The 23,844-nt window shown below is 38.8% G+C and overlaps 1 protein-coding gene across 5 annotated transcripts in view; it reads right to left on the bottom strand.

The window, feature by feature from the left end:
* LOC139652324 (uncharacterized) overlaps positions 1-22,339 on the bottom strand; it is a 33,838-nt gene extending 11,499 nt beyond the window's left edge. For 4 of the 5 annotated variants that reach the window (XM_071529351.1, XM_071529356.1, XM_071529353.1 and 1 more), the window contains exons 1-14: positions 22,270-22,339; positions 21,109-21,169; positions 12,120-12,214; positions 11,839-11,964; positions 11,682-11,706; positions 11,034-11,246; positions 10,638-10,843; positions 9,605-9,689; positions 9,208-9,420; positions 8,813-9,018; positions 7,086-7,221; positions 4,507-4,698; positions 3,852-4,078; positions 3,727-3,768 (exon numbers count right to left, since the gene is read on the bottom strand). In XM_071529351.1, the coding sequence (XP_071385452.1) occupies positions 3,727-3,768; positions 3,852-4,078; positions 4,507-4,698; positions 7,086-7,221; positions 8,813-9,018; positions 9,208-9,420; positions 9,605-9,689; positions 10,638-10,843; positions 11,034-11,246; positions 11,682-11,706; positions 11,839-11,964; positions 12,120-12,214; positions 21,109-21,151 (1,809 nt within the window). In that variant the 5' untranslated portion in view covers positions 21,152-21,169; positions 22,270-22,339. Of the gene's footprint in view, positions 1-292; positions 2,088-2,184; positions 2,230-3,726; positions 3,769-3,851; positions 4,079-4,506; positions 4,699-7,085; positions 7,222-8,812; positions 9,019-9,207; positions 9,421-9,604; positions 9,690-10,637; positions 10,844-11,033; positions 11,247-11,681; positions 11,707-11,838; positions 11,965-12,119; positions 12,215-21,108; positions 21,170-22,269 lie in introns of those variants that run through there. The other variant, XM_071529354.1, reaches the window with a different exon arrangement.
* Between the last annotated feature and the right edge of the window lie 1,505 nt (positions 22,340-23,844).

Raw genomic sequence — 23,844 nt, 5'->3', positions numbered from 1 at the left:
AACAGTCATAAATAAGGACATGACCAATGAGAGTTTTACAGTCACATGGTCACATATTGCATGAAGCAAACAATTCACCAGTAGTAGACCTGCAATGACATGCAAAAACACTAGAATCACTGTGAAGAATGTGACAATACTCTTGGACATCAGTACTGTACACCAGGAGGATGAAAGTAATAGCTGCATCCTGCAAAGGTAGCAACTAGTTTGTGCTGTGAAACAAACTATACACTTAATATAGCATTCTATACTGTAAGTGAAAGAACAGCAGTTAGGAACTGAGTGGGGTCTCAATTCAATTTTATTCAGTAGCATACATGGTAAATACACGGTAATGTACATTGTAAATCTAGTGCATTTAGTTGGTTAAAAAATCTGCTGAAAGATATGGAAACGAAAACAAAACAATCATCTTCAACTCCTCTAATCTGTGTGAAAATAATTCAGTGAGGCCCTCACATGTCAAACCAGGGAATGAGAATGTACATCAATGCCTGTTTAGATCAGGGGTACGGTGGCCTTTTTAGGACATCCTCACGCCTTTGTCATTCGTAGATGTCCTTTGTCAGATTTAGCTGGACTTGGGTCAGGCTTAGCTGGCTTTTGACAGACTTAGATGGAGTTGTATCAGGTGTAGCTCTACTTTGTCAAACGTAGATGGCACTCATCAATTAGTTGACGGGTATTTTTGAATTCCACTGCAGAGCCAGTGTGTGAGCCATTTTTATTAAACAATTTCACCTGTTTCCAATGATGATTAATGGCCTGGGACACAATGTAACTATCTACCCTAAATGCTGTTTAACAGGCTTTTCCATCATGACAAGAATAAAACTTGGGGAAACACTAAGGGGGGAAAGGAAGGGAATAACTAAGGGGCTAATTAATAAAATTTACCAGCAGGTTTAGTGTGATGTTAGGAGCAGATACCGTCACGGTAGGGTGTTTTCTCATTCATAAACGTGAAATACCGGGTCATTATTAGTGTTAACGTTTTCCCTGTACTCACACTCCCTTTGTTCACTTGCATATTATGGAATCAATTCATAAAAGCACACTGCAGTGCAAAAAATACTACCTGCTGTAGGAAGATGGCATATTGTAGAAATGAATGCTAACTAATGAAAATAAATTTAAACAATTAAAAAATCAGGCATCACAGGACAGCAAAACTCTCCACTGAAACCAGGGATGATAATAATAATAACCGTCACCATCATTGAAAAAATAACATTATTAATAATAATAATGATAATAATAATACAAAATTATATATGCATCTGATCCACATGTTGCATTTGGACCACAAGCTGGAATCCGGGACTTTTTCCAGTAATATACATTTTATCCATCTGGACCATGGAATCATGTTACACAATAGCAATTGTCAGTATTACTATGGTTGGAGACGCTCTCCATAGGCCGCTATTTAAATTTTTGAACAGGTATAACAAAAGTCTGCTAACTATCAAGCTAACATTAGCCAACACAGGTTACCTGCACTGGGTAGCTGAGTGCCGCTAGCTAGTTAGCATACTAGCATACCCAAAGAGCATACATTGAAAATTATTTTTGGCCAACCTGACTGATATGCTAGCGCACACACTATAGACTGCTGTTTCTGTCAAGTTGCAATTTTTATTGATGTTATTGCCTAATTTTATTACAAAAGTTACACTCATTGAAAGTCAAATTACCTGGTTCGGATATGCCATTTTTGCTAAGGTGGGAACTGTTTATTGGTGAGTTTATTGGTGGCATGACGGCACACGAGTGACACATTGATAATATAATACTTCCATGGCTGTTTAGTTGTAGTCTGAACGTCATTTGAAATTTTTACCGCCAGACAAAGCGGGACCAACGGGGAAATCCCGGACTTCAGCTTTAAGGTCTTCCCATAGACGACTAGTGTAGTGTTCATCAATTCTACAATAAATATGTAATCAATCAGGCTGCATCATATCCATCACATCAAACATCGGGCACATATATCAGTCTAACATGGACAACAGCGACAACAGAAAAGAGAACAGAGAAAAGTGGGAAAATCAGGAAAAGCAAGTACAGCATGCATCTGAGGCCTGTGAAAAAAGTGACATGCTGTGAGTTTTTGCAACGTGACATCTGAACTAATGAATTGAAACCAATGTATACAATCACCAATAATGTCCAACTCACGTGTTCGTTCTGTGTAGTTGTAATGGAGTTGTACCAAGGCTGACTCTGTAAGAGAACACAATTTAGAAGGAGGCTATTCATACAATATCTCAAACCATGTGTTAGTCACTTTGAGCAACATGATCATCAAGTCACCAGACGTCCATTCAAGTCCTGTAGAGCTGAGCGGGAAACAAGGCTGATGTAGGGATGGGGAGAAAAGTTGGCCATGGCTGAACTTTTTGCAGTCATCAGTCATCAATATCCAATCAGATTTCTGCACTTCCTTGTTCCCCTACCAACATGGTTTTATTTCATGAACAGGTCTGCCTGAGTGCAAAATGAACGAGAAGTTGATTACAGCCATACAAATCTTCCCAGTTGTCTACAACTTTGCTTTGAGTACTGTTGCATCTATTATTGGGGTTGATGGTAAGCTTGTAAGTAATTTAATTTCTGTTTATTTTTGATTACCATAACTAAATTAGCATTTGCCAGCTAGCTATGTTAACCCATCAAGGCAAAACCAAATGATTTACCTGTTTTTACAGTCATCGACTATGAAATTGAAGCCTCTCGCACCGCCCACAATTTGTCTATAGATCGACCTGCCAACTGAGTGTGAACACACAGAAAGACTGTCTGCTGTTGAAATAATAGTGTTACTGTGAAATCACTCTGCAAGCAACTTCATCCGTCAGCAACTACAAATTTGCGAACAGGCAAAACCACCATGAAATCCGCATCAGTAACACTTGGACTTGGCATTTTCAGCTAAAGGTTGGCTAACAGTTAAGTTTTGGCAACTAAAACAACTTGGTTAAGGTTAGGGAAATGCTTTGGTCATTAAATAGGAATTCCACAAACCCTTACTTTCCTACTGTAGTGTGACACTACTTACTGTTTATATTCGTGCCTATTTCATGTAACCATTTTGTGTGCGGGGAACACGTAATTGTAACACTTTATGCGCCACCAACACGTAATTTGGTGTTAAGAAGTCGTGCTCATTTCACGCATTTGTGTGAAATCATGTTGAGCAAAACATGTTTTTTGCTGGTTTGGTATTGCTATCCATAATGTTATTATTTAATGAGTAAACATTAGGTAGCACTGATGGAAAATAAACTCAGTAAGATGACTTCAGAGCCCAACAATGGATGCAACCATTCTTCAATTTTCCCCCCTTTTTATTCCTGTTGTCTTTCAAATAAAAGTTGGTGAGAACTTTGAATAGGTACAATCAACTTTTTGTCCATTTTGCACTTGTAAGGTGTAAATATTCATGTTCATGAAACAAAATCACATTGGTGGGGAACCAAGGAAGCAGAGATATCTGACTGTTTGATGGCTGATGACAGCATAAAGTTCAGCTGTGGCCAACTTTTCTCAGCCAAAGCCGCACATCGGCTCAACTCTATAATAAATAAATGGACTTCCGGTGACTTGTTGATCGTGTTGCTCACTGTGTGAACACACGGTTAATAGCACACCTATGGTCAAAAATGTGTCTTAAGAGTAAAATGAAGGTTTGAGATAAGTATTCATACTGTTATGACCTACCTTTGGCTGCTCAGTAACTGTTTGTCTGCCTCCAGTGTTCTCCTGAGAATTGAGCAGTATTATAGGCCACAATATACAATATATCACAATTGACTGAAATGATGTTTATTTGTATACTACCACACCTCTCTCCGGGTCTTATCTTCCTTCCTTCCTTTACTACGAACACTCCTCATAACTTCTGTGATTGCTGCATCATTGCGTGGACAGTCTAACAGTCCTTCGGTTTCATAGAACAGACAGTCCACTGTCAGGATAACATTGTGTCTGGTCACTAGTCCACTGCTGTTAGGTACACTGAAGTCTTTGTTGAAGGTATGATGCAGAACCACCAGAATCACCGGTTTACCAACTTAAAAAGATAATAAAAATAGAAGGGAAAATGAATATCCTCTATCTGTAATTTATTTTTGTCATATAAATTCTAGGTATTTGTTTTACTTCAGCGTTTAAAACTTTTTACAAATGCAATGAAAACTTTTGCAGCCGCATTAGCAGATTAAAAGTTACATTTAGATTTCATAGAATGTCAGTTATTTTACCAATAGCTCAGTCAATCAATTTGAAAGTGAAATAATGTCTTCAATCAAGTAAACCTAAACATAAACAAAGCCAACAGTAGGACTATATTTGTTAAATAATGGCCACAAACAATTCCAAAGATTAATAACTGAATAAGTGATTTAACAAAATTAATCAGATTTATTAATAGAGCAAATTAGTGAAAACTAAAACTGATATTGACACAAAAATTATAGTCAAATCAAAAATGTACAATACCCGGAATCGCATCCATTGCTGAGTCAATGTCAGTCTTAACTCGAGAGACGATTGGACAGAAAGCCAGGATGAAATCACACTTGTCCAGTGTCACCTTCTTGAAGCCTCCTTTAGTGAGGCACTCTTCAAACTTCTTGTCAGCCTTCAAAGTCTCGCCAGCCGGGAAGCTGAAAAACGTTTTCATCTTCTTCTCTGCAATGATACAAGAAAGAGTACAATTCCTCATTTTTGTATCTTTCTTTCTTATCTGAAAGCAAGGTATAGCTGAGCTTTAAAGGATAAGGCTGGTGTTTTTTAATGCATTTCTTACCGTCAACAAATCCTATGAAAATAACAAAAATCAGCAATGAATTTGCTTTGTTAACAAGTCTCGTCCATGTAGCTGATGCCCAATAAACCACCAGCCTTATCCTTTAAAGCTCAGCTATGTAATGGTGATAGGTATTAATGGTGTCTGATATCAATATTTAGAGTTAGTTTCAATGAGAATTAAGAACGGGGCACCAGATAACAGACAGCATCAACAGGTCTCATCTGAAGGGGTGAATTCTCGGCATGTTTGAATTAAAACCCACACAATGAGCACAGGAGGTGACTTTATGCAAAATAATATATTTATGACTAAACTAAAGCACACTCAATAATCAGGTGAATATACTGTAGTACAGTGTATACAAGAGATATACCTATGAATTGTGATGAATCAATGGCAATAGGAATAGATGATCATGTGAATATGCAATACTGATAATTAAACCAACATTTCAGCAGACACAAGATGGAAGATGAGCAGTGGAAGACATGAGTCGGCAAGATAGGAATAAAGGGGCGACAGTATAACTATCTGGAAAACTGACTCAATGAATCTTTGAATAACTGAATGGTTAGGCTACTATAACTATAGGGAGCCGTAATAAAGTGTGTGATATGTGTGAGATGTGTGAATGTAATGGAATAGCTATGTGTGACGTATGATATGATGCCCAGCGGACAATGATCAGTACATACGACACAGCGAAGGTCCGGAGGGAGATGAAGCACGCTGAGGCCGGGAGGCTGTGAGGAGTCTCGGCTCAATGAGGTGCTGGAGGATGAAGATCCGACGTCTGTTCAGTTGATCTCAGCAGGCCGCAACAGAGTGAAGCACGCAGGCTGGAGCACGCAGGCTGCTGGACAGGGCTGTGGGTCTCTCAAGGCTGACGCCGACCCACTCTGGAGGTTCTGATGATTCTTCAGAGTTCAAACTCAGCAGGATAGCTGATAGCGAGGTTGTAGCAGGCAGGACACACAGACACACGTGCTGGTGTGTGTGTGTGTATTTGTCAGGCAGACAGACAAGGCAGCAAGGCTCTCTTCACTGTTTAGGATGAAACAGGCTTTCTACTTGGCTTGTGACGATGATGCAGTTGCGTCTGTCTTTGGAGACAAACTTTGGAACAAAGTTGTTGTCAGACTCCGTTAGCACATGTGTCACGACCACGTAAAGTGCATGAAATCCGCACTGGAAATGTGTGTGTTTGGTTTTGTTGTGATCAGTTGAGGGGTGTGTGTGTGGGCTGGCATGTCTAGTGTTATGGCTCATTACATATGCATGAAACCCTACTTTTGGTTCCCAGATCTATCCAATGTAATTGACCATCGTAACATTAACATTATTAAACTCAGCACAAATTCCTGAACACTTTAATATCAAACATGGCTATCTAAGCCCCATGTAAAGATAAAGAAATTGAATAATGCAAATAACTATCATATAAAACATCACAGTTACATATAAAATTAGACATATACATTAGAGTCCACCACAGTGTGATACCCAAGGTTTCATGAGTCTGTATCAAAGATTTCTCTTGATTTTGGACACATTCCAGTGGGTGTCATCTCAGACTCTGTCTCTTTGGGGATTACCAAAGACAGGGCTGAGTGTTGGAGTTTTATAGTTATTTACCAGGTCTGGTCCTTGATACCAGCTCTTAGGGTGAAAATGGAGTGATTTACCAAGAGGTCAGTGGCCTCCTTTACGATCCAACCACTTTCCTGATCCGTTATCAGGGAAGAGGCTCACACAGGATGCAAGGCCCTTCCAGATGTGTGATGACAATGACGGTGTGGGTGCAGTTACTACAGCTATACTTTGCTTTCAGATAAGAAACAAAGATACAAAAATGAGGAATTGTTGTACTCTTGTGCAGTGTGCCTGTGTGCTTCACTCGCTCTGTCTGCGACCACACGTTGCTGTTTTTCACTTTCATCATTAAGGTGCTTCTTGGCAGAAATAGGCTACATTTTAGTGACTGAACCCCAAACACAAATGTCATTGAAGCTGTAGCATGCTTATATTGAGTGAAATATTCAAACCCAGAGCACCATTTTTATGGCTGCACCATTACATCAAATGGAACAAAATCTAGATGTTAGTGCACCATTTTATACACTTGTCCCTGTAATTCAGCATGATATAGTTGGTATCTTTACAAACCTTGGGATCTTCACTAGAATTAAGAATTTAGTTTTGTGGCTTTGAACAAAGCTTGGCTGCGAAACATGTTTGCAATGGCAGGGTAGAAGTGGTTTCTTACCTTCAGGTGAAACAGCAACAGCAGCATGCCCTCCTGTCCATTCTGCTTCAGAGCGCATTCTACCAGCATCAGCATTAGAAGTATCTGAGCGATTCAGTTTACTTTTCTTAGGGATCACTTGATTTGAGCAGCTTGCCTAAAATAAAGGGCATCTGTCAGATAGGATTTGCAATAAGTACATTTGTTAGCAATAATGTTGGTACCATTTCTACACTGATTTACCCTTCATGTAGCATCTCATAATAATTGTAGCTATCACAACAGGTGGAATGCTAACAATATTAGCTGCCAATATTGTCTCACTAAATCAAGATCAGATGAATCCAGGAAGATTTTCGGTAAAAAGAGAATGTTTGTTGCCAATGTCAGTTCCACTCAGGTCAAATTTATTTATATTACCCTTACAGCAGTACAGTACAGTTTTATTACACATTGCTTTACAGGGCTACAAACAGAATGAATGGAAAGAGGGGTTCTGATGAGACGAAACTGCGAAATATTACATTGCTGTTTTGAAAATACATATTTTCCTTCATTCTGATGATTGACAGACCAGCAAAGAGGGCCTTGCTTCATCTGATGTGTGTGTGTGTGTGTGTGTGTGTGTGTGTGTGTGTGTGTGTGTGTGTGTGTGTGCGTGTGTGTGTGTGTGTGTGTGTGTGTGTACAATCATAAATGACAAACTGCCAGGAAGACAACAAATCTAAAGGAAGGGCTGGTATGGTGGGAGATGAGACTGTACTAAATAAACTCAACTTTTTGACTGAAGATGGTAAATTGGTCTGTTATTTTTCAGGTCTTCAGGGTTCATTAGTTGTGGTCTGAAAACTGTGACCAAAAAAATGTGTATGTGTATATAGTGTGTAATAGGGGTTGCATAGACTAGGCGACGCATCAACGTTACTACCACAAGTCGACCCTGCCCAGACAGCCCCCCCTCTTTCTGTAAAATGGTTTAGTCTACTCAAACTTGCGTGTAGCGCGCATAGTGTTTGGAGGTGAGATCACGGTGCAGTGGTGCTAAAACACACACACAACGACACGCGCCCCCCACCCCCGTAAGAGGAGAGATTAGGAGGTGTGCTGGCCATAGAGAAGGACATCCCCATTGATACCACAGACGTCATCAACATTTACAAGCAAATGGCCAACAGGAGGGTGCTGCTGTGAAGAACAAAGCCAGGAGGATTTTTTTTATTATTTATTTTGTACTTTCCCACTCATTTTGAGTTGTTTCAGATCTATTTTTTATTTATTATTTGTATTTATTATAATTTTTTTATTATTATATTATTATAATTATTAGCTGTTTAATTTAAATGGCAAACAGAAGAGTAAGCGGATTGGCAAACATCTTTCATTTTATTTCATCTAAATTCAGTTTTGGTGCACTGGGGGGCTGCCCTTTGTGTTTTTTACAGTTGAGCACCTGCCCTCCTAAAAGTCTGTGCACGGCCTTGACTGTAAGTGGTAATGTAATGAGCTGGTTGTCTGCCAGCACAGAGATCTTGTCAAAACAAGTTGCTAAATTTTAGACAGCCCTTCTGTCTCTGTGTGTTTTTTTTTTGTGTGTGTGTATGTGATGACATCATCAACGACTAGTTGACGTCATGTCGACTTCATTGATGGAAACGTCAACTTAAAAACCAGTCATGAATCGAAGTGTAAATCTGAGCAGCGGCGTTCAAAGCAGGGGCAAGGGAAGAATATGGAAGCTGATCGGTTACCAGTTTTGATTCAGGAATCAACACTTTCAAAATGTCTTCGACTGCTGCAGTGTTACGATCACAATTAAATGGTCTAATGGTCTCATGGAACAGGTAGTCCACTGTCAGCACAACATCTTCTCTGGATACATGTCTGCTGCTTTCAGCTAAAACAATGTCTTGATGGAAAGTGTGATGCATCACCACCAGGATCACTGGTTTGCCATCTGTCAAGACAGTCAGAGAAAGATAAATGTGAAGTCAAATTGTTCTCAGTTATCATGTGCTGTGTCTGAAGGGTGTTCACATAATGGAAGTACAGTAAAATCCTGGGTATGGTGTTGCTGTTTGAGTCATTGCATAACCTACACTCTGACACTGATTCTGAATGATAAATTGAAAAATAATTAAAATACCTGGGATGGCTCCCATTGCAGCCTCAATATCAGTCCCAACTCTGGAGACGATGGGACAGTAAGCCAGGATGACATCACAGTCTTTTGGTGACATCACTTCCTGTAGGCCTTTGCTTGTGAGAGCCTCATTGACCTCCTCATGAGACCCAAGGGTATTTCCAGCTTTTACAGTATAGAATTTCTCCACTCCTGACAATGGGAGAACACTGGTAGCTGAGAGGTGAAAGTAAGAGAGGACCTTTGGTAATGTTAAGAAAGAGACCTTCAGGCAAAGCTGCTCTAGAGGCTGAAATAATCTCATTGGCTGAGTTAAACCTCAATTCAACCTCAACCTCAACCTAAAACGTAATTCAACCTCAATCTTGCACTGTCTGCTCTACTTTATAGGGTATTTTACCTTGAGGTACATTAGCAGAAGCATTCTGGCCATCTGTGGGATTCGGCATACTTTGGCTTGGGGTCACTCCAGCTGAGCCACCATCCTAAAATAAAAGGCAGTAGTTTTGAGAGAGCGTATTTCTCAGGAAGAACCCTTCTTCTTCTAACGTCTTCTAAAATGAATTGTTACCCTTTATATAGCCTCTCATGCTAGTCCTTGTGACCAACACTGAGACAATATTAGCTGTTGATATTGTTCCATTAAATTAACATGTGATTGATCCAATAAGATTTTCAGTAGCAGATTTTAAAGGATAAGGCTGATGTTTTTTTAATGCATTGCTTACCGTCAACAAATCCTATGAAAATAATAAAATCAACAATGTGTTTGCTCTACTCCCGTTACATTCTGAGTTACCACGTTCAGCTCACAAAGACATAGTTTCAATTTTAAAAATCGCTAACTGCTACCACGAAAAGTCAGGATGTTTTAGTTATTACCAAATCAAATTCAAAACGGAACAAATTCTTCATTACGCCGGGGACTATTTTCGGTGCTACGGAACTAATTTCCTGAGATCGCAAATATGTTTACAGCCGGCTTATTAAGTTGTGTGAGGAAAAAGTCGGCTGGCCTGGTGCATCGCGATGATGAAATATGCTGCCCAGAGCAATGGGATGGCTCTTTGACGTGTTTTTAACCGTTTTTTTTTATACAATGGAGTTCTATGGCTGCTGGGACATGGCTTCATTGGGCACCGGCTACATGGACGAGACTTGTTGGCAAAACAAAATCATTGCTGATTTTGTTATTTTCATAGGATTTGTTGACAGTAAGTAATGTATTAAAAAACACCAGCCTTATCCTTTAAGTATTTGATACAAGGACACTGCCTGTGGTGTAAGATGTAGCACTTTCATAATGTCTTTGACTGCTCCAGTGTTCCGATCACAATTAAATTCACAATTAAATAATCTTTTGGTCTCATGGAATAGGTAGTCCACCATCAGTACAACATATAGTATTATGAAAGCAGACAGGAATTCTTTACCATTGTTGTTTTAGGAGGTAGCACTTTCAAAATGTCTTCGACTGCTGCAGTGTTACGATCACAATTAAATGGTCTTATGGTCTCATGGAACAGGTAGTCCACTGTCAGCACAACATCTTCTCTGGATACATGTCTGCTGCTTGCAGCTAAAACAATGTCTTGATTGAAAGTGTGATGCATCACCACCAGGATCACTGGTTTGCCATCTGTCAAGACAGTCAGAGAAAAATAAGTGTAAAGTCAGCTTGTTCTCAGTTATCATGTGCTGTGTCTGAAGGGTGTTCGCATAATGGAAGTACAGTAAAATCCTGGGTATGGTGTTGCTGTTTGAGTCATTGCATAACATTACACCTTGACACTGATTCTGAATGATAAATTGAAAAATAATTAAAATACCTGGGATGGCTCCCATTGCAGCCTCAACATCAGTCCCAACTCTGGAGACAATGGGACAGTAAGCCAGGATGACATCACATTCTTTTGGTGACATCACTTCCTGTAGGCCTTTGCTGGTGAGAGCCTCATTAACCTCCTCATGAGACCCAAGGGTGTTTCCAGCTTTAAAAGTATAGAATTTCTCCACTCCTGACACTGGGAGAACACTGGTAGCTGAGAGGTGAAAGTAAGAGAGGACTGTTGGTAATGTTGAGAAAGAGACCTTCAATGTCAAACAGTCCCAATGGTCCCTTAGCCCTCCAGAAACCTTCTAAAACCAGTTAATTTCCTCTGACACATAATGACAATCACTGACAACCTTCCTCTCAAAAACCCTTTTTTTTTTTACTATATCAATTATGTCTAGACAGATTCTTGAATGATGGGACTTCTCATGGAAAAGTAAACAAAACAGCCACAGTGTCAAACTACAGTTAAAATTCATGTTTAGCCACACATACTATTATGCTATGTTATTAAAAAGTCAGTCAATTTGAGATAGAAGAAATCTTTTCAGTGCAATGTAATAAACACAAACAATGCCACTAGAGACTTGAAAGTGGTCCAGCAGAGAGCAATAAATCTTTAAGATGCAATAACCCTGATTACCTTTTGGAGATTGATCCTGCCCATCCTGCAACAGAAAAAAAAATAAAATTGTGTCATAAACTACAGACATATGTTTGTAAAATCAGGTATTGTATCTCCAAATTTAATTGTATAGTCTTTGACTAAATCCTGAATGAGTGCAGAGCAGTTTTCCTACCTGTTTACACTTCTTTTTTAATGGAGCTTGAGGTTCCTCTTTTGGGTTTTCTGCAGTGTTTTGACTACTGCTATCATCTCTGTTGGCATTGCAATGACCCTGGTGAATACCTTTTGAAGACTGATCCTGTAACAAAAAAAATATTGTATTCAAGTATTGTCTCTTTAAATATCATTGTATAGTCCTTAGTTGAAAAATTATTGTATTTAAGTATTGTATCTTCAAATATGATTGTATAGTCCTTAGCTAAGTCGTAAATTAGTGCAGAGCAGTATTCCTACATGATTAAGATTCTTTGTTGATGGTTGAGATTCTTCTGACATTTCTGCAGCAGTTTCAGGACTGCTATCTTCTTCGTTGGTGTTGCTAATAGCTCCTGGAAAAATAAAAATGAGAGACAGAATGTGTTGTGACTTTTCAGACCCCCTGGCAACTTTATTTCTCAAAAGTGACTAGCAACACATCTAGCTACTTTTTTCTGCCTGCCTGCTTAGTAGATTGTATTGAAACTGGAGGTTGTCCCATTTTTGTTTTTCTGCAGGCAAATTAGTCTGCAACTAGGCAGGAAATGCACTTCCTCAGGAAGGCACTATATACTCTTCTACCCAACAAAAATACATTTGACAAGGTGCATTAGAATGCATGTACCTTTGTATCAATTGTTTTACTAATTTAAGTGCAATAAATAAAAAAGTGATTTTGCTGCCTACCACAGAAAAGGAAAGATCGATGTGCATTTTTCCTTTTGAAAAATGAGTAAAACGACCAAACTCTCCTGATCGGTTTTCTTTGTGATTTCTGGAGCATTGCTTGAAAAGGAGTTCTAGTATTACCTATACCAATTCAAACCCTAACCCTAACATTTAAAGCAAGACAATGGTCTAATATTTTTTTAGATATTGCAACACATAGGATATTTTAAAAAACATAATATTAAAGTACCAATCCATGATCACTGTTGAGAGCAGGTCTCTTGTGGCTGAGGAAGTAATTACAACAATACAATTGTTTTGTTTGGCTGTTTGCTCTAAGGGCGCCCCTCCGCTCCCACATCTACTCTACTTGTCTTTAAGTTGAGTCCAATAGCAGAAGGTCTTTCTTGGCTCCGTGAGAGGGTGTCAGGACAGGCAACTACAATACAGTTAGTTGATGTTAAGTAAAGTAACTACAGTGATCGGCAGCCCTAGTTAGACAAACCATCCCAATGTATACAAAACAAATACAGAGAATTGGGGGCGATGGAGGTGCTGTACAGCGATTGCAAATTGGGCCTTTAATCAAAATTTCAACGATGGTGGGCCTAAATGGCAATGGGAGGTACCTATTGGGAGGTACCTGTTCAAAAAGACCTCAATGGCCAGGAATCCTGTAAAATGACATGAGTAAACTAAATGTCTTCTTCTTAGGTCTTTTTCACACTTGGTACATTCGCTCAATTGTTCCCAAGCCCCCCCGGCATCGCTGGTCTGGTTTCACACTGTGTCATAATTCTGCTGAACCACCGTACATTTGTGTAAAACACTTTATTGGTGAAAATGCCACAACTGGAGAGCAATGTGCGCCTCCCGTTGTTTGAACAAACTAAACAAATGACTTTGTTTAGTTGGTGTCACTACCAAAATGTGCACAACAGTGAGCGACACTTGTGCCTGTGTGCCTCACATGCAGTCATGTTGCAGATGCAGAAGGCGAGCTGCTCACACAAGTTTTTTGAGAAGACAGGCAGTAGATATTGGTCTATTTGTTGCTTTACTTGCAATGCATCATTCACGCCCCACTGTTAGGTGAGATCATCACCACTGGCCTGCTACTGGCCAGACTTAGATACACAAACCATACCCGGATTCAGGGTTAGCACATTGACCAGCACATTTGTGAATTTTTGTCTGTGACTTCAAATTCAGAACAAAGGTGTGTGAATATTTTTTGTGAGTGAAAATTTCAACATACAAGTTCACATATTTTAGTAGCCTAATAGTTATTCTACAAGCTCTGATATCGTATACAAGTTCTCATACCAAGTCTACCAGCTCTTGGGTTTTGCGACCTTCATAGAAAGTCCCCTTAGTGTGTGGTGTAGTGGTGATAGGTATTAATGGTGTCTGATATCAATATAATTTAGAGTTAGCTTCAATAAGAATTAAGAACGGGGCACCAGATAACAGACAGCATCAACAGGTCTCATCTGAAGGAGTGAACTCTCGGCATGTTTGAATTTAAACCCACACAATGAGCACATGAGGTGACTTTATGCTAAATAATATATTTATTACTAAACTAAAGCACACTCAATAATCAGGTAAATACAAGTGAATATAGTACAGTATATACAAGAGGTATACCTATGAATTGTGATGAATCAATGGCAATAGGAATAGATGATCATGTGAATATGCAATGCTAATAATTAAACCAACATTTCAGCAGACACAATCATAGAAGATGAGCAGTGGAAGACATGAGTCAGCAATGACAGCAATAAAGGGGCGACAGTATAACTATCTGGAAAACTGACTTAAATGAATCCCTGAATAACTGAATGGTTAGGCTACTATAACTACAGGGAGCCGTAATAAAGTGTGTGATATGTGTGTGAAGTGTGAATGTAATGGAATAGCTATGTGTGATGTATGATGTGATGCCCCGGACAATGATCAGTACATACGACACAGCGAAGGTCCGGAGGGAGATGAAGCACGCTGAGGCCGGGAGGCTGTGAGGAGTCTCGGCTCAACGAGGTGCTGGAGGATGAAGATCCCACGTCTGTTCAGTTGATCTCAGCAGGCCGCAGCAGAGTGAAGCACGCAGGCTGGAGCACGCAAGCTGCTGGACAGGGCTGTGGGTCTCTCAAGGCTAACGCCGACCCACTCTGGAGGTTCCGATGATTCTTCAGAGTTAAACTCAGCAGGATAGCTGATAGTGAGGTTGTAGCAGGCAGGACACACAGACACACGTGCTGGTGTGTGTGTGTGTATTTGTCAGGCAGATAGGCAGGCAGCAAGGCTCTCTTCACTGTTTCGGATGAAACAGGCTTTCTACTTGGCTTGATGATGATGATGCAGTTGAGTCTGTCTTTGGAGACAAACTTTGGAACAAAGTTGTTGTCAGACTCCGTTAGCACACGTGTCGCGACCACGTAAAGTGCATGAAATCCGCATTGGAAATGTGAGTGTTTGGTTTTGTTGTGATCAGTTGAGGGGTGTGTGCGTGGGCTGGCATGTTTAGTGTTACGGCTCATTACATATGCATGAAACCCTAATTTTGGTTCCCAGATCTATCCAATATAATTGACCGTCGTAACATTAACATTATTAAACTCAGCACAAATTCCTGAACACTTTAATATCAAACATGGCTATTTAAGCCCCATGTAAAGATGACGAAATTGAATAATGTAAATAACTATTATATAAAACACCACAGTTACACATAAAATTAGACATATACATTAGAGTCCACCACAATGTGATACCCAAGGTTTCATGAGTCTGTATCAAAGATTTCTCTTGATTTGGCAACATTCCAATGGGTGTCATCTCAGACTCTCTGTCTCTTTGGGGATTACCAAAGACAGGGCTGAGTGTTGGTGTTTTATGGTTATTTACCAGGTCTGGTCCTTGATACCAGCTCTGGAGAGTGAAAATGGAGTGATTTTTTTTTTACCAAGAGGTCAGTGTCCTCCTTTACGATCCAACCACTTTCCATCCACTTTCCTGATCCGTTATCAGGGAAGAGGCTCACACACAGGATGCAAGGCCCTTCCAGATGTGTGATGACAATGCAGGGTGGGTGCAGTTACTACAGTGGTGGAAGTGGAGGTTCAGTCATCATTACTAAATGGTGGGTTAGGAGACACTTTTGGATTTCATTCTTAAATTTGGATTTGTCACTTCCTGTGTGGAGAGGATTTCCCACCAGTGCCCATACCCCACACCATAATTTAATGTAGAGCAAATAAGGTGAATCTAGGTCTTAGTGGGGAAGGGACAATCTTCTCGCAGCCCCATTTGTGATTTAGGCTGAAATATGGCTGGATTTTTACAGAGAAATCTTGACTCTTGCAAGATTTCTGTTGATAAGCCTAACTGAATTGAATCAACAGCAAAAGGTGTGTATTGTGTATATGCTATAAAGGGTTTTCGGGTGCCGCAACACCCTCTGGTGGCCATGTTAGAGGTCCTCAGAGAGCAGCAGATTGCACATGTAATCATACAACTTGGATGTCTGAATAGACGGGTTAATTTCTGTGCTGTTTTTGACTGAGAACTAATCATTTCACAACATCTAATTGTCCCCCACTAAAGGGGGGACTATGGATCGGTCTCCGTCCATTCGTTCGTTCGTTCGTTCGTTCGTTCATTTGTTAGTTTGTTTTGTTAGTCACACTGTAACGTTGACTTTGTGCCGCTAAGGAGCAGCATTGACAATGAATGGGGACTCAGTGGTAAAGCAGGTCATACAGTTTAAGTTATCATACAATGTGGGGGACAATGAATGGGGACTCAGTGGTAAAGCAATACAGTTAAAGTTATCATAGTTATTACCTCCGCCAAGGAGGTTATGTTTTCGGCGCCGTTTGTTTGTCTGTCTGTTAGCAGGATTACAGAAAAACTACTGGCCCGATTTTCATGAAACTTCGTAGAAGGGTGTCGCATGGGCCAAGGAAGAACCCATTAAATTTTGGAGCGGGTCCGGATCCGACTCATGAACAAGCAATAATAGCACGAACCTTGGCGGAGGTCTGCGCTCTCTGAGTGCCCTTCTAGTTTTCTAACTTCATCTAGGGAGTTTTTATTTTCCTTGCTATTATGCTGATGCCTGTTTAGTACTGTGCGAATGCGTGCTCTTTGGGGATCAAGACTGGGTCTGTTTTTATTTTGTTGTTTATTATTCTGTTATTTCATTCCTATGTTTATGTTCAAGCACTTTGTGACATCTTGATGTATTTCTGACATCTTGATGTTAAAAGGGCTTTATAAAATAAACTTGATTGATGTATGTGATACGCTGCTGTATTTATTGTGTTATTGTAGTTATTGTACAGTTGTTGGACTGTTGTGCTGTTATTGCACTCATCACTGCACTACCACCCAAGGGTGGAACTACATCACTGGTGGGGGACAACATGTTTACTATTTGCTTGTTGATTTTGTGTTTAGATAATATCAGCTTGTTAGGTAGCTACACATCTGATTTGGCTACTAGCTAACACATTTAGTCAATGTTAGTGTTAGCAGTGGCTAGTAAATGCATGTTAACATTAACATCCGTTACTTTGCTAAATTTGCCTGCTGAATAGTTAGCTATAGAGCTAACAAAGCCAAAAAAAACAACAGTTTGTTCAGGTTAACTGAGCTGACTCTTCTCAAGCTACAGCTCAGGGTGTTTTGGAGTAGTGACTAGGGTTAAAGACAAGACAGTTTACTGTGTCACAGTAACCTACATTTGGAAACAAATCTACCTCATCAGACTATTCACTTATACCTAAAATCCCTTCATCCCTTAAATGACCTATACCCACACCACAACAATCTTTTACAGATAGTCCTACCTTCCTTTTTAGAGCCTGGTTGTTATATTTTTAGCCAGCTAATCCTGTGGACCTCCATGATGGAACTAGATATGGTTGCTAGGAGATTTGACACAGCTGCAAAATTTATATTAATTTTTAATTTTCATTATAAAAACAGTTTGTATGTCTTGTATTCCTATGGTAACTTGCCATAACTTACGTATTGACCTCTGGTGGTCTTCCCAGTTCACAGTAGTATCAACCACACTACTGTGAACCAGAAAGACCTCTGGTGGTCTTCCTGGTTCACAGTAGTGTGGTTGATAGGTAATACCGACTGCTGCTGTGTCTTTCATGGAACAGATTTTTCAGGTCACAGTATTTAGATAGTATAACTAGCGTCTTTTAACCAAAAATGTTAAGAAGGCTGCTTCTGTGTAGCCAATAGCAGTGTTGGTCTCCTAATCCCCAGACAGCTGCCCTGGGTGCTCCAGCAGTCACCTTCAACCTAACCAAGTTAACTAGGCTAACTGGTACAGTAGTTCAGAAATCAGACAGTACCCTTGGGTGCTCTTACAGTCAAGACGTGAATCTGTACTGTTATCAAGATGTAATCTGGAGCTGCTGCATTGAGAATCTTTCTGTTTGGAGAACTGCAATTTATTCCAAGATTCAAGTTTTAGTCCTATTTTCTTTGTTCACAATTTATATTCATATTGTCCAAGGCAATAGGAATATTATGAATTCTTAAATTGAAAGCTTTTCACTTTAAGTCAAGCTATAAGGCTATTCTTTAGCTGGCTGCCATGGACAATATATTCTGTTCTAAAGCTTATCATGCTGTAATTAGATTGCCAGTGTGACAAAGTCCATATTTTAATAGGTAATATATTACTTGGGTGTTGTGAAACCCTTGAATTCATTTTACTGCCTATTCATCAGGCCCAGTTCAGGTGCACTTTGGTAGGGGAAGCAATGAGATACTTTGGGGGGGGCAAAAACAATTGTAGGGAGAGAAAAAAACTTGAGTGTAAACATTTTCTTTGATCTTATTGTAGTGTATTGTTGCTTATTCTCCTTATTACTTTAACAAGATTTGAATGTATACATTTTAAATAAATTCAATTAAACTTGTGGTATACAGTCTCTTCTCTATGGAAGAGGATTAGGGCCACACACAAGATTTATTTGAGTTCTGAGTTTAAAGCCAGAATTCTGAGATTAAAGTCGGAATTTTTACTTCAAACAGAATTCTAATTTTAGTCTCAGAATTCTGCATTTAATCTCAGAATTCTGAGTTTAAAGACAGAATTCTGACTTTCATCTTAGACTTCTGACTTTAAACTCATAACTCAAATATATTTTTCATATGTGGCTCTAATCATCTTCCGTACTTCTCTGCCTCAACTGATTGAATGTTTTATGCGACCGTTTTGGCCACCACCTACTTGTTGATTATTTTATTTTCATTTACAAAAAGTTAACCCAATGAGAGAACAAAACATAAGAATGACATATAATTAAGATTCTGATCATTGCACAATTGCGTGGGCACACACAATTACAAATGCACACCACATATACATACACACACTATTGCATGCACACCAGATACAATACATAACACAGATACATAGCTAGTCTAGATAGTATGTAGAATCTCAATCACACACGCATATTTCAAGGTAGAAATACAAATAGTAAGAATACATCATACAACCTGATGTCATTACATGATGCAGGATTGTCACATACAATTCAAGTTGCAATCATACTGATTCACATACGTCTCAAGCAAACCTTGCAGTTGCACACACGTTTCTATAGAACATGCTTAAACACTTGCACATGCATGGATCAGAGAATACAGCTTATATGAGCAATGGTCACATGTTAGCTTGCTATAGCAGTTACTAGTTTGCCTCTGGAGTCTTTAGCTAGATGAGGACATAAGCTTTTTGGAATAGTTATTATCTCCACCAACTACCTTGCAAGTAGGTTATGTTTTCACCCCTGTCTGTGTGTTTTTTCTGATTGTCTGTTTGTTAGCAATATATCTCAAATTTCAGATATCTGAAATTTGGTGAACGGAACAAGGAACAGTTGATTAGATTTTGGTAGTTATCCAGATTTGGGATCTCTGATATTAGACAAGACGATTTTCCTTTTTTAGCCTTATGATGCTGCGTACATGTGCTGGTGGGAAAGTCTGACATCCATGACTTCCAAGTCAGCTGCTAAACAGCACTGCATTCACATGCTATTTTGTTGGAATATTAAACTGGAAGTCAAAGATAAACAAACAAACCAGCTATGGAAGTTGGAGAACTGTTCAGCTGAGTTTACACTCTGCTGATCTAGAGTAGTTTTGCTAAATTTTCACTTTTAACATAAATTTGTATTCATAATTTTGGGAGAGGGGTTGTTCAATTATCGTACCAAATTTACTAGCTCTGCTTGCTCCCCGATCTGTTTCACGTAGGCTTGCTTGGAATCTAATAATAAAAGCCACCTTAAAGCATGCAAATGTGTTTGATTTGTCTGCCACAAAATAAAAGCACAGCGAGTAGGTCAATCAAAGTGATAGGGGAACTTTGACACCTTTTAAGGCCTCCAAACATTATCAATGTGGAGAATCATAGGCAAGTTTATTCTGGTCTTTGTAATGTTTAGGATATTTTATTCCATCTTTTATAGTGTAGAGGCTATAATTCACTTATTTTTCCCATGCATACTAACTCCAGGTTATAGGCATAAATCTAGTGTAAATAGCTTAGGTATAGTATAAATCTATACTATATTATCAATAGTATCATAGATTAGGCTTATATGAGTAAGTCTACTGTGTTGAATTATTTGGTAACACTTTACACTAAGGGTCACTACGTTATGGGTTAGTTAACGCTTAATAAGCATGAACTAACCCTAATTAACAGTTAACTAATGTGTAATTTACTAATGGTGTTCATGTTAACTAAGGTATTAATTTATACATTATTTAATAGTTTATAAAGATGACTATTATATAATGTATAAATTAATACTTTAGTTAACATGAACACCGTTAGTAAATGATTACCAGGCACATTAGTTAACTGTTAATTAAGGGTTAGTTAATGCTTATTAAGCATTAACTAACCCTCAACTTATTGAGGGTTAACCCCTTATTGTAAAGTGTTACCAAAAACATTCTACACTAAACAGAATGTCTTTTAAACAGTTAATTTAAAGATTATACAATTAGTGAGTAACTTGTTTTTCCAGTACTCCTCATGAGAACCACAGTTTAAACGATAAGTCCTAAAATCCTTCCAAATTCATATGTTTGGAGCAAAAGGAAGGTCATTCACACCATCCTGGTATCACTCTCTCTTGGCTATCTTCAACTTCTACACCACCAATCACAATTTATTTTCCGAAAAGCATTGTTGTGATTGGCTCAGACAAAATAGACAGCTAGTGCAGTAAGAAGAAAGTAAACAAAATGTCAGATATGTCATATGTCATATATCAGAGGAAGACGCCAACTTTAAAAAATCTGCATCACTTGCAAGTGTGGAGCATTCACTCAACCCAGTGTACACACACACACACACACACACACACACGCACACACGCACTTCCCATCGCTCTCTCTTTCCCTCTATTGATTTGTTTTCTTTTCTGTATTAATTGAGGAAGGCAATGTTTTTCTCTTCTTCAAGGGACAATTCAGTAGTAACATTGACAACTTTTATAACAATATTATTTAGGCCTACCTGCATGGTTGTCTTCTTTATTGTCCTGTTCCATTTTCTCCATGGTTGATGGATTATTTGCCTGCAAATGAAAGGTTTACTATATATTTTCTATATATATTCTGAATGTATACATTACATATGTTCTGAATGTGTAACTGAATATATTCAAGTAGTGCCTGCAGATAGTGACTGCATACTTAGGTTCTACCACTGATACTTCATTGTCCCCTACCAAAGGGGGGACTATAGGTCTCCGTCCGTTAGTTCGTTCGTTCGTTAGTTCGTTAGTTACTCACACTGTAACATTGACTTTGTGCCACTAGGGGCATTGACAATGAATGGGGACTCAGTGGCAAAGCAGGTCATACAGTTAAAGTTATCATACAATGTGGGGGACAATGAGTGGGGGCTCAGTGGTAAAGCAGTACAGTTAAAGTTATCATAGGTAACATAATAGTCTACACACGCTACACACTTGGAGACATCAGACTGGGTTGATGTGTTGAAGTGAGAGTCAATGGAGAATTTTTGGGCAAACCTCTAACCACAAGACACTGTAGTTATTGTCCAGTTGTTGGACTGTTGTTCTGTTATTGCATCATCACTGCACTACCACTGTGCCTCAGTGTTGACTACTTATATCATATTACCACTTACCTACTGTGCAATACCATATATCACTTATCATTTAGCATTTATATTATTCATAACACTCACGCTCCTGGTGTTGGATGTTATATTGTATATTGTATTATAAATTGTATTTTAGTGTACATTGTGTAATGTACGGATTGTATTTATTGCGTATTGTAGTTCTTATATTTTGTACTGTATTGAGTAAAAACAGGACAATTACAGTTACTACATTTCAAGATATAACTTGTAAGCCTAATTCTGAGGAGAGTAGGCAACAGAAATATATGGTTAATCTGTCCTTTCATTGTCCCATACCAAAATGCTTATACAATTTCACTCATATTTCAAGTACACTCAGCAATCACTGACTGACCCAAGGGTGGAACTACATCACTGGGACAACATGTTTACTATTTGCTTCTTGTTCATTAAACCAGATAGAAACATCAATAAAGTTGATCTTTCCTTCAAAGAAATATAGAATTCTATGTACAGTGAAAGTTTTCATTCATTTAAGGTCAAACCCCATTGAGGATTTCTTACCTTTTGAAGCCAAATGATCAGTAGTTCTCTTCTGCTGGCTCTCTCTGTCCTCCCTGTGCTTTTATGTCGACGAGGCTCTGAATGTGAATACAGAAACATGAAACCTTGCTCAGCCCTCTAGTGGCGGTCAGTGTAATAAACACTTACACTTTCTGTTTTGCAGTCAGGCCATTTCTTGGAAATCATCCTGTTTGGTGAAAAGTGCAAGAGTGAAAGTGAAAGATCTGAAGCTAATCTATAAATGATTCATCCAAAAAATCAATAACTTAAGAGAAGAATTATAGATAGATTCTCTATTGCGATTCATTTCATGCTCTGCAGTTCATAAATGAGAGGAATTATTTTGATTTTTCAAAACCTTTCAAAACAGCTGATTCAGTTGTTTGTTCTGTTTCTTTCCTCCTTAAGTTGACTGTGTGTGTGTGTGTGTGGGGGGGGGGGGGGGTGAAGAGTGCAGTTCTGAGATACTGAGCACTGCAGATATGGCATACTATCTGTACCATCTTTGTAAATATTTAACACCACACAAGCATGCAATAACATTACGATGACGATTTAAAAAAACAAAACAAAAAAAAGTCAGATAGAACCATATTATTGTAAGCTCATGATTTATTGAAGTAACCAGTAGACTACCTGCAAGTTCCTTGATAAATGTGGGGAATTCAAAGGAAGCGGTGGAAAGAGTATTGAGGTACAGTATTCATTTTACTGGACTTAAAGAATAGCCTGCTAAAAACTCCTCAAGGACTCACTGCTTACTGTTAAAGGTCAGGTCAAAACAAACTAATCAGGATTCTCGTGTTCACCAAAGTGTATACAAGGTTTCCCATGGCCTTGTTAGGTGGAATATAAGAGAAGACGACATTGAAACTTTTCATCATCAAATATCCTAGTCCAGCAGTATGCAGTTCATTGACCACCGGTATATTGGGGGCTATGTGTTTTATAAAGCAGTGGTTCTCAACGTGGGGTCCGGGGACCAACAGGGGTCCTTGAGGGGGTTCCAGGGCGTCCCAGGCAAACTGATGAATTGTTAAATTTCACCATTATTTCATTTACAAGAAGTTAACACCATTAGAGAATGTAGAAAAATGACAGTTTTGATCATAGTTTCACTGTTATCTCTCTACCTACAATACAGATAGTCATGGGATTCTGGACAAAATCAAATCTGACAATAAAAATATTCTCAGATTTGGGTCTGAGAGAAAATCTCACCAAATGGGGGTCCGCAGCTCTAATGTGGACTAAATTAGGGGTTCTTGTTATGAAAAAGCTTGAGAAGCACTGTTATAAAGGATCAATCTGTTTCTGGATGCTCATCACTGCATGCTACTATAGTGATATAGTTCTATAGAGTATCTGTCAACCCTTCAGATGAAGTGGTGCTCATAAGGCATTATAAATACATTGTGAGTGCATGGTGATTATTATAATCAGAACATGAACAAAATGTAGGGGGTGAACATTTTATAGGTCAACTTAATAATAATAATAATAATAGTAAAGACATCAAAACTATGAAATAACACAAATGGAATTATGCAGTGACCAAAAAAGTGTTAAACAAAA

Source organism: Centroberyx affinis, unplaced genomic scaffold (genome assembly GCF_046629955.1).
Source record: "Centroberyx affinis isolate AG114_WGS23_722 - 3 ecotype Tasmania unplaced genomic scaffold, CSIRO-AGI_Caff_v1 ptg001780l_1, whole genome shotgun sequence".
In the NCBI taxonomy this organism is placed as follows: domain Eukaryota; kingdom Metazoa; phylum Chordata; class Actinopteri; order Beryciformes; family Berycidae; genus Centroberyx; species Centroberyx affinis.
The sequence above is the reverse complement of the archived record's forward strand: the minus strand, read 5'-3'. Positions and strand labels throughout refer to the sequence as shown.